Source organism: Gorilla gorilla, chromosome 6 (assembly GCF_029281585.2).
Source record: "Gorilla gorilla gorilla isolate KB3781 chromosome 6, NHGRI_mGorGor1-v2.1_pri, whole genome shotgun sequence".
Classification (NCBI taxonomy): domain Eukaryota; kingdom Metazoa; phylum Chordata; class Mammalia; order Primates; family Hominidae; genus Gorilla; species Gorilla gorilla.
Genome location: NC_073230.2, coordinates 85176539 through 85190010, shown reverse-complemented (window position 1 = coordinate 85190010; position 13472 = coordinate 85176539). Strand labels below are relative to the sequence as shown.

Below are 13472 nucleotides of genomic sequence, written 5' to 3'. Positions count from 1 at the left end.
ATCTCCAGGCCCGGGTAGCAGTAGGCAGCGTAAACCCGTTGGCCAGAATAGCATATCCACGTCTGATTGTCAAGTGGAGGCAGCCCCGCTTACTGGCTCTACTAGAGACTTGCTGGTTATTTTTAACACAGGCCCTCACACCTGTGCCCACTCCTCCTCTCCATTCCTCTGGCCCCGCTCCTAACAAACCTACTCAACATTCATTCCCCAGGGTTGTATGTTCAGCCTGTGTGCAGCACCTCTCTCTCAACTGGAATGTCTTCTTTTGTCTTTTAATCATTCATGCATTCAGCACCCATTGTGCATCCTGTATTTCCTTCAATTGCGGCTCCCCCCCTTTTCTTTTTTTTTTTTGAGATGGAGTCTTGCTCTGTCGCCCAGGCTGGAGTGCAGTGGTGCGATCCGGCTCACTGCAACCTCCGCCTCCAGGTTCAGGCGATTCTCGTGCCTCAGCCTCCTGAGTAGCTGGGATTACAGGCGTGAGCCACCACGCCCAGCTAATTTTGTATTTTTAGTAGAGACGGGTTTTCTCCATGTTGGTCAGGATGGTCTCAAACTCCCGACCTCAGGTGATCCTCCCGCCTCGGCCTCCCAAATTGCTGGGATTATAGGTGTGAGCCACTGCGCCCGGCCTGCTCCCCTTCTTAAAGCACAGCTCTTCCAGGAATCACTGAGGTGTAAAAAGATTCAGCTTTGGGAGGCCAAGTTGGGAGGCCGAGGCAGGAGTATTGCTTGAGGCCAGCAGTTCAAAACCAGCCTGGGAAACATAGCAAAATCCTGTCTCTGCAAAAAAGTTAAAAATTGCTGGGCATGGTGGCATGCACCTGTAGTCCCAGCTACTTGGGAGGCTGAGATGGGAGGATCACCTGAGCCTGGGAGGTTGAGGCTGCAGTGAACTGGAACTGGAATTGCACCACTGCATTCCAGCCTCAGGGATAGAGTGAGACCTTCTCTCTGAAAAGGAAAAAAAGCCAGCACAGTGGCTCATGCCTATAATCTCAGCACTTTGGGAGACCAAGGCGGGCATATCTCTTGAGCTCAGGGATTCAAGACAAGCCTAGGCAACAAGGTGAAACTCCGTCTCTACAAAACATACAAAAATCAGCCAGGTGTGGTGGTGTGCACCTGTAGTCCCAACTACTCGGGAGGCTGAGGTGGGAGAATCACTTGAGCCTGAGAGGTTTGAGGCTGCAGTGAGCCGTGACTACACCACTGTACTCCAGCATGGAGGATAGACCGAGATCCACCTCAAAAAAAAAAAAAAAAAAAAAGATTTGTGTTCTGTATCCTGGAAACTTTGTTAGCCCACAGAGATAGGGAGTGTGCCTACTTTTCAAGCATCGACCAGAGGTAGTTTCTGAACAAATCCTGTGGTTTCATGACCTTACCCTTTTAGCGTGCCTGAAATACCCTTATTTTCCTCCTTCCAGGGGATCTTCTTCCCCTCTGTCCCCAGTTTTCTTAATGATATCCTTCCTTAAGTTGCCGGCTGGTTAACCCCACCTTCTCCAGGCTGACACATGCCCCATCCTTTGTGCATTGCACCACATGTATTGCAACTACTAACAGTTCTGATTGCCCCGGCAGACTGAGCTCACCCAGCAGTGATCATTCTGCAAGAAGCAATGCTCCCCTCTTTCCCTGAAGTTTTCAGATTTTATTTGTAGCCTGAATGAAAGAGCAAACATATTTCTAATGATAGCCATGGTTTACTAAGCCCCTCCTATGTGCCAAGTACTGTATTTTGTATTTTATCTTATTTTTTTAGACAGGGTCCTGCTCTGTCACCCAGGCTGGAGTGCAGTGGTGCAATCACATCTCACTGCAGCCTTGAACTCTTGGGCTCAAGTGATACACCTGCCTCAGCTGGGAGGATCCCTAGTAGCTGAGACCACAGGCCCATGCGACCAAACCCAGATAATTTGTTTTTAAAAATTTTTTTTTTTTTTTAGTAGAGATAGGATCTTGCTATTTTGCCCAGGTTGGTCTTGAACTCCTGGGCTCAAGTGATCCTCCCGCCTTAGCCTCCCAAAGCACTGGGATTACAGGCATAAGCCACCATGCCTGGCTTGTGTCAAGTACTTTAAGTGAGCATCTTGACAGTGCTGCAAGTCTGCAGACACCAACCTGACTTAGAGGCGAGGAAACAATGTGAGGAGATCAACTAACTTGTCTACGATCTGAGAGTCGGCAAGTGGTAGCAACGGGACCTTAGCCTCTGTGATTCCAAAGCCCAGGCTCAGCATCTGGAGCAGCCTCAGGATGCAGACGAGCCTCCCTTAATCCTCTGTGCACAGGGGACAGGGCTGTGGAGTCTGGCTGGGATCCCACTCACTCAACCATGCCCATTTACAAATATGCCTCCCACCCTGACCCCTCTCTACCTGCCCACAGGAACCTCCTCCAAATTAAAGATGCATTAGGACTTTAGGGAATCTAAAGGACACATGGGGAATTTATTTATTTTTTCTTGAATGACCCATGGATTAATTTATTTGGGGCTCCGGAGCAGGGGGAATCTTCTTCGATTATGGAAACCTTTGGCTCAGGGGCAGGTGTGAGACTACGTGCCTGTCCTGGGTTTGAACTGGGACCTCTCTGGGCAAGAAGGGAGACAAAGGTGGAGGGGAAACAGCACTTGGACTTGAGCTTCAAGAAACTCACCCAGCTGCGCGTGTGTTGCGGGGGAGATTGGAGTAGGGGAAAGACGGCAGGAAATGGGGAAGTGGGAGGGAGAGATAGTGTGATGGGGGCAGAAAAGCACTGTGGGAAGGGCTGTCTTAAAACCCATGTTTGCATCTGGACTTAGCCCCTGACCAGAAGTGCAACTCGGAGGGGCCTCCGAAGACAGGTGCTCGTAGGACACTAAATCCTGCTTCACAAGGCCGCTGTGAGGAAGAAAATAATCCAGGTGAGATTGTTCTGTCAATTGCAAATGTCTATTGATGCGTGGTCGCCCTTGGTGCATTTCAAGGAAATCTCTCTTTCAACTCTGTAAGCCTTTTCGACAGACAAGGACTCAGCCATCCTCAGCCCTGGATCCTTTCATATCTTAACGTCCTCACCCAAGGGCCTACATAAAAAGGGGGTATTCAGTATGTGAGTGAATTGAATGGAACCTCATCTTGGTGGGATAAAATCTTAGTGATCAGTGACAATGAAAGATAGTAATCCACAAATGGTAAACCAAAAATTCTTTTCTCTTAAGCAATTTTTTTTAGAGAAAAGATCTCACTCTGCCACCCAGGCTGGAGTGCAGTGGTGTTATCATAGCTCACTGCAACCCTGACCTTTTGGGCTCAGCCTCCTGAGTAGCTGAGATTACAGGCACACACCACCATGCCTGGCTAATTTTTTCTTTCTTTCTTTTTTTTTTTTTTGTAGAGACAGGGTCTCACTATGTTGCCCAGGCTGGTCTCAAACTCTTGGGCTCAAGTGATCCTCCTGCCTCAACCTCCCAAAGTGCTGGGATTACAGGTGTGAGCCACTGTGCCTGTGTAATTTCCATTCTTTATAAATTACCAGGTCTCAGATATTGTTAAAGCAGCGCAAATGGACTACGCAACTGACCGTAGTAAAAAACACATTTTACTGTGGTACACATACACCATGGAATACTCTGCAGCCATAAAAAGGAACAAGATTATGTCCTTTGCAGGGACATGGATGGAGCTGGAAGCTGTTATCCTCAGCAAAATGACACAGGAACAGAAAACGAAACACCGCATGTTCTCACTTATAAGTAGGACCTGAGTGATGAGAACACATGGACACGTGGCAGGGAATAATGCACACTGGGGTCTGTCAGAGGGTGGGGAGGGAGAGCATCAGGAGGAATATCTAATGGATGTTGGGCTTAACACGTAGGTGATGGGTTGATCTGTGCAGCAAACCAGCATGGCACGTGTTTACCTATGTCACAGACCTGCACATGTACCCCTGAACTTAAAAGTTGAAGAAAAAAAAAATACATTTTACAGGGCCACCCAGTACTTACTCATGTGCATGCATAAGATACAACCAAAATCAGTTTCATGATCTAATGCTTACCCTCTCACGTGGAATATACCTGGATGTTTTCTCATCTATTTCACTCTTGTTTTTATTTTTTTGAGATGGTCTCTTGCTCTGTTGCCCAGGCTGGAGTGCAGTGGTGTGATCTCAGCTCACTGCAACCTCTGCTTCCCGGGTTCAAGCAATTCTCCTGCCTCAGCCTCCCGAGTAGCTGGGATTACAGGCGTGTGCTGCCTCACCCGGCTAATTTTTGTATTTTTAGTAGAGATGGGTTTCACCATGTTAGCCAGACTGGTCTCTAACTCCTGACCTTAGTTGATCCTCCCGCCTTGGCCTCTCAAAGTGCTGGGATTACAAGCGTGAGCCACCGCGCACCTGGTCTATTTCACTCTTTCATATGCTGGCTGAAGCCCACTAAATGGATTTTGTGGCCCAGGGCTGAAAACGCTGCTCTGTTTGCTGGGCAGGTCACCCATCAGTCCTTGGCATCATTTTGCACAGCGATCTCTCCAGTTGGGCATTTAACTTCTACCACATCCCTCCTCCAACCCAGCAAATACATGTGATACCAGCAGCAACAACAGGTTGACCAGAAGTCTTTTCCGCTCTGCCATCAATATCATTTACTCAGAACATCTGAAATACCTTCTTTCCACCCCTCTCATTGGCCTGCTGGGTAAGTCAGGTGTCTCAAATTTGAGGAAGCAGTGAGATTCAGGAAGAAACTCCTGAATTTTAAAAACAGCTATAGGGCTATAGGGAGCAGGGCACAGTGGCTCACGCCTGTAATCCCAGCAATTTGGGAGGCTGAGGTGGGAGAATCGCCTGAGCCCAGGAGTTCTAGACCATACTGGGCAACATATCAAAACCTCGTCTCTACCAAAAATAAAAAAAGGCAGTCAAACATGGTGGTGGTGCCTGCCTGTTGTCCCAGCTACTTGGGAGGCCGAGATGGGAGGATTGCTTGAGCCTAGGAGTTCGAGGCTGCAGTGAGCTGTGATCGCACCACTGCACCCCAGCCTTGACAACAGAGTGAGACCTTGTCTCTAAAAAAGAAAACCAACAAAAACAGATAGAGGGGATTTACGAGGCTCAGAGTCCACATATAGACACTCATCCTTCTTTCCTAAGTCTTCTCCCCTAGGAACCCAGAGGCCAAAGGCCACGACCCCCAGCTCATCTTTTGAAATTAACTTGTGTCCATTCTAGAATCTAGTCACTAAATCTTTTTCATCACCTTTTATTTATTATATCGCTATAGTGCATACTTTGACTGTCAGAGAACTGGATACAAGACCTGGTTCTAACCCCGGTATGGAATATCAGATGTCACTTTTCTGAACTAATTTTCTGTAAAACGTGGCTAATCACTTCTGCCCTGCCTTCCTCATGGGGTTGCAGTGAGAACAAGTGTGAAAATGCTTTTATATAGGCCAGGTGTGGTGGCTCATGCCTGTAATCTCAGCACTTTGGGACGCTGAGGCAGGAGGATCACTTGAGGCCAGGAGTTCAAAACCAGCCTGGGCAACACAGAAGACCCCGTCTCTACAAAAGTAAATAAATAAATAAAATAAAAATTAGCCTCGCTTGGTGGCTTATGTCTGTGGTCCTAGCTACTCAGGAGGCAGAGGTGAGACAATAGCTTCAGCCCAGGAGTTCGAGGCTAGAGTCAGCTATAATTGTGCCACTGCACTCCAGGCTAGGTGACAGAGTGAGACCCTATCTCTAAAAAAAAAAAAAAGGAAACAAAATGCCGTGTATACTGTAAAGCACCACACAAATATAAATTGTTATGTAAACGTTATGTTCTTTGGTAATAATTGATAGTGTTGACTCTATTTCCCAAATTACAGTACTGTGCATTCTGTGTGTTTAGTGAAAGGCATACCCTCCATCATCAACCCCTAAAAGGCATCTGCACTTTATCCCTGAGTGCAGGGTTAAACCAGCTCTCCCTTGGGCAGATATCTGATGTCATCAAAAATTCATGGGTCGCAGCAGCTGGTAAATCTACTGTCTCCAGTCATGTGTACCCTCATTCACAAAAATCACCAGGCCTGGGAGAATTAGCCCCAAGAGCTGTCAACTGAAATACAGCCTGTGCTCAGCTCTGCAGGCCAATCAAAAAAGCAAAGCATGAGAGGGAAATCAAGAGTCACCTTAGGCCCAGATGAGACGAGAGATCATTATCAGAACAGCCAAATTAGTCGGGCATGGTGGCGGGCACCTGTAATCCCAGCTACTCGGGAGGCTAAGGCAGGAGAATCGCTTGAACCCAGGAGGCGGAGGTGGTGGTGAGCTGAGATCGTGCCACTGCACTCCAGCCTGGGTGACAGAGCGAGACTCCATCTCAAAAAAAAAAAAAAAAAAGAACAGCCACTAGGTGTATGGAAGATTTACTACTCCAGCTTCTATGCCTTAAAAGGATTATTTCCAACCTTCTCTATTATTATGTTCATGATACAGATGAGGGTAAGAGGTTACAGAAGAAACTTGCTAAAAATCATGCAGGGACGCAATGTACAGTGGCTCACACCTATAATCCCAGCAGTTTGGGAGGCTTAGGTGGGTAGATTGCTTGAGTCCAGGAGTTCGACACCAGCCTGGGCAACATGGCAAAACTCCGTCTCTGCAAAAAATACAAAAATTAGCTGGGTGTAGTGGTGTGCGCCTGTAATCCCAGCTACCCAGGAGGCTGAGGTAGGGAGGATCGCTTGAACCTGGAAGGCGGAGGTTGCAAATGAGCTGAGAATGCGCCACTGCACTCCAGACTGGGCAACAGAACAAGACCCTGTCTCAAAAAAAAAAAAAAAAAAAAAAAATCATGCAGAGGCCAGGTGTGGTGGCTCACGCCTGTAATTCTAGCACTTTGGGAGGCTGAGGTGGGTGGATTGCTTGGGCCCGGGAGTTTGAGACCAGCCTGGCCAACATGGTGAAACTCTGTCTCTACTAAAAATACAAAAATTAGCTGGGCATGGTAGTGCTGGGGGCGCGCGCCTGTAGTCCCAGCTACTAGGGAAGCTGAGGCACGAGAATCGCCTGAACCCGAGAGGCAGAGGGTGCAGTGAGCCGAGACTGCGCCACTGCACTCCAGCCTGAGTGACACAGCGAGACTCTGTCTCAAAAAAAAAAAAATCACGCAGAATCAGGTAAACTATAATCTGCTTTTTCTCACTCTGCGTAAGCAGGAGAAACCTCCAAGGCTGACACTGGACTCTGTCAAGGATGTTCCTGAAAGGCTGCGTTTGAGGTCGAGCCTGCAGCCAAAGGCCCCCAGAGCGAGGACTTCAAACCAGAGATGGGAATTTAATGGCCAGAACAGAAAGTACTTTTGGCCTCTTGCAGGAATGAAAAGCAGACACCAATTCCCCAGGGTGGGTAAGGTTCTCCTTGCTACACAGGCACAGGTCTGTGCTCTTTACAAAGAGCTGCAGACGATTGTTTCTGGATTGGGCGCTTGGCTGCTCAATGATTAATGAGAATCTAATATCACTGTTGTTTGGACCCCAAGCTAAAAGAGGAAAGAGGCAATAGATGCACCTCCCCAGGGCTCAGAATTCTCCAGAGGTTTCCCAGTGCTTACGGGCCAGGGTCAAAATGCCTTGGTTGGCATTCAGGGACTTGCTGGTCTGGCCCCAAACAACCATCTCGATGTTTCCTGATTTCAAACCTCTGTACCAGCCAAATGTCTTCAGCCTCACCCAATGGACTCTGCCCATCCTCTTCCTGCGATTCTCCCAACAGGCAATGCCTACCCCACCCAACCTCCAAGGGCCAACTGAGGTCTTGGTCTTCCTTCTGAACTCTGCACTCCAGTCCCTTCTCAGACCCCCATGGTCCTCAAAGCTTTGGCCTTCTGATCCAGGCCTGTATTGATAGCTAACTGTTGAGTCGGCCTGTATCTCTCTGGATCCTTCACTTTCATGCTAAGGGCCTTGAGAAGCAGGGAGGGAGGCCTTCGATGATGTTTCTTTGTATTCTTTACCCAGCACTTGCTATAGAAATTATGAGAATTAAATAAATGCTGTTGATTAATGAGGGATGGATGGACAGAGGTCCCTGAGTCCTATAAGCTGGTCCTTGCAGGCCAAGCTTTGCAGGGAACCTGGGTGCAGGGCTGGGAGGATGCTCAAGGGTGATTTGGTTTAGTGGCCATTGGACTAAAGTAGAGTTTCGAAGCTTCAGATCCCTCAACCTCCTAATCATAGCCCAGACAGATGAGTCTTCTGGTCTTGCTCAGACACCTCTAGGAAAGAACTACTGCTTAGTTTTCTACATCTCCACCCCCATAGCTGCAGAGAGGATTTTTTTTTTTTTTTTTTTTTGAGAGGGAGTTCTAATACATGCCCAAAGAAAGTGAGCTTTCATGGCAGACAGACAAGGAATGCTGGTCCAACCTCTGGGCACTCACTGCCCAACCATGAACAGGTATTTCTCTCCAAATAAAGATGGGAACCCAAATAAAGACATGAAGCCCCTCACGCAGCCCCCAACCCCAGGGGCAATGCTCAGTCAGTCTGAGACTGATGCAGGCCATAGAATAGGACTCTCCCCTGTCATCAGCCCCCATCCCATTGTCTCCTAGCCAAGACAGAGTGCCAAAGGCCAGGGCCGGGCAGAGAACCAACCTCCCTTGGTTGCCTCGAAACGGCACCCTCTGGGGAAAAGTAATATAATTCTGAACAAGATAAACTCAAATTCTAGTACCTCCTCATCTCTATGGCAAGGGCAGACCCAGACCCCCCCCCCCCACACACACATACACACACACACACACACAGCCCACGACAGCTCCTTTCCTCGAAAGCCCTGATTGCCTCCCCCCTCCCAAGACCCGCCTGACACACAAGCCCTTGAGGGTTGCAAGGCTGGACGGTAGGGACAGCACCCTGGTCTAAACTCGGGGTCAGGGTGATTGAGATGGCAAGGGCACCCTTAAATCTCCATTCAGAGTGACAGCCAATCAAGACCCCTGGGAAAACCTGCAGTTTCCGGGCCTCCAAGCGCTCCCTGCGAACCCCCCTCCCATCAGAATCCCCCAAATCACATCCTGGTACCGGCTGAAGGCTGCTCCTTGGTCTCAATCAATAAGCAATGATTTCTTCAAGATCCTACTGTATTCGCGGTGGAGGTGGGGGTGGAGGGCTGCTCTGGGGGAGGGCACAGACCCCTCCAGAGGAGCCCATTTCTAAAGGAAAGGCGGAGTCATGCTTAGGAGGCGAAGGTGTTGGCTGCACCTCAGGCCCACTGAAGCTGGGGTTCCCAAGTGGCCAACCTAGAACCTCCCCCGTCTCTGCCAAGGGCTCCATTCCTGCCCCCTCACTTCCTAGGATGGTTGAAACCCTGGCTTCTCACTGTCCTCCCAGCGCCACCTGTGCCTCCCTGCCCACGGGCTCAGCCCCACACATCTTCCCATCGATCTCCTGTAGGTGTGCGGGCAGGGCGCTCCGGAGGGCACGGTACAAGCCCCTTCCGGCGGCGCTGCCCTCCCTCCCGTCCGGCAGGTCTCCCGAGGTGGGCGGCAAGCCCCGCAGCCCAGTCCCTGGAGTCCAGCGCGATCTCCCGGGCAGCCCGGCGGCGGCGCGGCGGGAAAGCGAGAGCCCATCCCGGCCGGCCAGCCGCCTCCAGAATCCTGGCCCGGCTCCCTCCTCCGGCACGCCTGGAGTTGGGGCCAACAGGCAGGATCAACAATCCAGAAACTTTCAATGGATCGCGCCGGCTAGGAGGGGGAGAAGGGAGGGCGCCAGGGCTGGGGGTGTGGGGAGGGGGCTCGGGGCAAAGCCCCTGCTCACACTTACCATCTTGCTCACATCCATGACCGAGGCTGCGGGGCACCCCCCCACCCCTGGAGATCCCGCTTCCCCCAAAGCTGCTCCCGGCTAATCGCGCCCCGAGGGTGCCATGCTGCGGGGAGGGCGGCCGGCAGGGCCCCCGCGGACCGGGGCAGGCGGCGGCGGCGGCGGCGGCACCGAGGCTGGACCGGAGAAAGGAAGGGGAGGGGGAGGGGAGGCGGCGAGGGGGAGGGGGAGGGGGGCGGGCGCGGAGCCGCAGCGCGCGCCGGGGGCGGGGGAGGCGCGGCCCCGCCGGCAGAGACCGGCGCGCCTGAGCCCCCGGGGACCGGGAAATCCCGGAATCAGCTGGCGGGGGCGCGAGGGGAGACCGGGAGGCGGGTTCCCGGGCCCGATCCCGCGGCCCCCGGGCTCGCACGGCGAGGGTGTGATTTGAATAACAAAAGGTGGCTTCTCCCCAGAGTTCCCGGTGGCGGGGATCGCCGATCCCGGAGCGAGAGGCCGCCGGCCCGCCAGGAAGCGTGTGTGTGTGTGTGCGCCCGCGTGTGTGTGCAGGCGTGCGTGTGCATGCATGCGTGTGTTTTGGTGGTGGGATCAGTGGGACTCAGGAAGTGAGCAGGGGAGGTGGTGAAAAAGGAGGGACAGATGGGGGGCGCAGGAGGCCGACATTCCAGTGGGGGCAGGGGGTCCGCTCGGCCCCTCCCCACTTGGCTTCCCTGGACAAAGGGGGAATTCACGGCCAGTTGTTTGCCTCCTGCGGCTAATCTGGAGGGGCCTCCCGAACGAGTCTGGGGTCTCCAAACAGATGGGCAATTGGGAGGAAGTGGAACAGGTATCCCCAGGAAGGCTCTGAGCGTCCCCCTCCCACGTGAGCCACAGCCAGCCCTTCCTGGAGTGAGGGAAATTGGCTCCGTGGTTCCTAAATGATGTCTGCCCTGAGCTGGGAGCTCCTTTCTCTCAAGCCAGAATCCCGATGTCCCTTTCCTTATTCGGTGCCGAAATGCAAGGCAGACATTCCCCTCTGCAGTAGACACAGCTGGTGGCCTCAAAAGGTCTCCTGGCAAATGCTCCTTTGGGGCAAGTTCTCCAGAAAAAGCATGGCCATCCAAGCCTATAGTTTCAACACAGTCTGTCCCCCCAAAATCAGATGGCAGTAAAGTTTTGGATGCAGCAGGGACCTGAGAGTCCACCTAGATCAACCCCACTTTATACGGAGAGGAAACTGAGATCCAGAGAGGGAGAGGGAGGTGCCCCAGGTCACACACCCGGCAGGGACTGGGGGGCAGGGCAGACTTCAGTAAGGACCATCCAGCCCAAGCCCAGAAGGGCTTCCCATGCTGCCACGGGGCAACCATGAAGTTAGGGCTTTTAAAATAATGAACAGGTGGGCCTGGCTCCCGGCGGGCTCACACCTGTAATCCCAGCACTTTAGGCCTGTAATCCCAGCACTTTGGGAGGCTGAGGCAGGCAGATTGCTTGAGGCCAGGAGTTCAAGACCAGCCTGGCCAAAATGACGAAACTCCCGTCTCTACTAAAAATACAAAAATTAGCCGGGTGGGGTGGTGTGCGCCTATAGTCCCAGCTACTCGGGAGGCTGAGGCAGGAGAATCGCTTGAACCTGGGAGGCAGAGGTTGCAATGAGCCAAGATCACACCACTGTGCTCCAGCCTGGATGACAGAAGGAGACTCCATCTCAATAATAATAATAATAATAATAATAATAATAATAATAATAATAATAATAAAAAATAATGAACAGGTGATGGGATCCAGAACAGCTGCAAGGCCGACCTCTGCACCCACATGAAGGGGCCCCGAGGAGAAGGCATCTCCTATCATGGCCCCAGGACCTGCTGGGCTTGCCCTATCACAGCCCCTTCCTGTCAAAGCTGAGTTCTTATCAATGAAATTGGGACTCTATCTGCCTGCCTCCTAGGGGTATGTGAGAACATCAAGATATAAGAAATAATATCTTGGGCTTGGTGGTTCATGCCTCTAATCCCAGCACTTTGGGAGGCTGAGGCAGGTGGATCACTTGAGGCCAGGAGTTTGAGACCAGCTGGGTAACATGGCGAAACCCCGTCTCTACTAAAAATACAAAAATTAGCTGGTCATGATGGTGCACACCTGTAATCCCAGCCACTCGATAGGGTGAGGCAGGAGAATCGCTTGAGCATGGGAGGCAGAGGTTGCAGAGGGCCAAGATCACACCACTGCACTCTAGCCTGGGTGGCAGAGTGAGAATAGGGTCTTGCTATGTTGTACAGACTGGTCCCTTCAGGAGTTTGAGAACTCCTGGACTCAAGCAATCCACCTGTCTCAGCCTCCCAAAGTGCTGGGATTACAGGTGTGAGCCACCATGCTCAGTCTTCCCTCTATTTTATTTGTTTTTTCTTTTTTGGTTTTCTTTTTCTTTCTTTTTTATTTGCTCCTTGTTTCTTTTTTTTTTCTTTGAGACAAAGTCTCACACTTGTTGCCCAGGCTGGAGTGCAATGGTGCGATCTCAGCTCACCACAACCTCTGCCTCCTGGGTTCAAGAAATTCGCCTGCCTCAGCCTCCTGAGTAGTTCGGATTACAGGCATGTGCCACCATGCCCGGCCCCGGCTAATTTTGTATTTATAGTAGAGACGGGGTTTCTCCATGTTGGTCAGGCTGATCTCGAACTCCCGACCTCAGCCTCCCAAAGTGCTGGGATTACAGGCGTGAGCCACTGCGCCCGACTGTTTCTCTACGTTCACAATCTGTTCTTCCTCCTGTTTTCTGGCTCAACTAATGGTTCTACCTCCACTGAGCTGGTTAAGCTGGAAACTTCAAAGGCAGCCTTAATTCCTCCAGCAACAATCCCCGCTCCCACTCCATCTAATCAGGTCCCACATCCCTGCGATTCTTTCTTGCAAGTAGCTTCCAATCTATGTCTTATTGACTATTCCTTCCCTGGATAAGACTTTCGACAACAGCCTCTGCCTTCAGTCTCTTCCTGTCCAATTCATCGTATACACATCTAATTGTGACTCCCTACTGGCCAGCCCATTCCAAATAGAAAAAAAGAAAAAAACAACAGGCCAGGTGCAGTGGCTCATGCCTGTAATCTCAGCACTTTGGGAGGCTGAGGTGGGAGGATTGCTTGAGGCCAGGATTCTAGACCAGCTTGGCCAACATGGTGAAACCGTCTCTACTAAAAATACAAAAATATCCAGGAGTGGTGGCGCATGCCTGTAATCCCATCTAGTCAGGAGGTTGAGGCAGGAGAATCACGTGAACACGGGAGACAGAGGTTGCAGTGAGCCGAGATCGCACCACTGCACTCCAGCTTGGGCCACAGAGTGAGACTCTGTCTCAAAACAAAACAAAACAAAACCCTTCTATGGTTCATTTGGTTCTCAATGCTATAGACATATCTGCCCCCATTCTTGTCTATCCTCTCTCATCCTCCCACCCTGCCCATCCATCAAACTGCTCATCTGTGCCCAGGATGCTCCTGGAAGGTCCTTCCCTCTTCCTGAGCTTAGAAGTGTCTTTCTCATCCTTCAGGACTGACCTCAAATGTTACCTTCCCTGACCCATCGGACACAGCCAGTCCCTTGGGAGTCCCTTCCCACAATAGACAGCCTTGAGCACAGCCTGCATTTCCCTAGGATGGGAGGGTCTGAGCCCAGGACTACCTGGCT

The 13472-nt window shown here is 51.3% G+C and overlaps 1 protein-coding gene across 3 annotated transcripts in view; it reads right to left on the bottom strand.

Annotated features, from left to right (window-relative positions):
* The window catches only part of HIP1 (huntingtin interacting protein 1), a 198293-nt gene that overhangs the window by 96506 nt on the left and 88315 nt on the right, over window positions 1–13472 (bottom strand). The window contains exon 1 of one of the 3 annotated variants that reach the window (XM_031012694.2): window positions 9813–10005. The exons of the other annotated variants lie outside the window; for them this stretch is intronic. Coding sequence (XP_030868554.2) covers window positions 9813–9830 — 18 coding nt within the window. The 5' untranslated portion in view covers window positions 9831–10005. Of the gene's footprint in view, window positions 1–9812; window positions 10006–13472 lie in introns of those variants that run through there. 3 annotated transcript variants of the gene reach the window in all.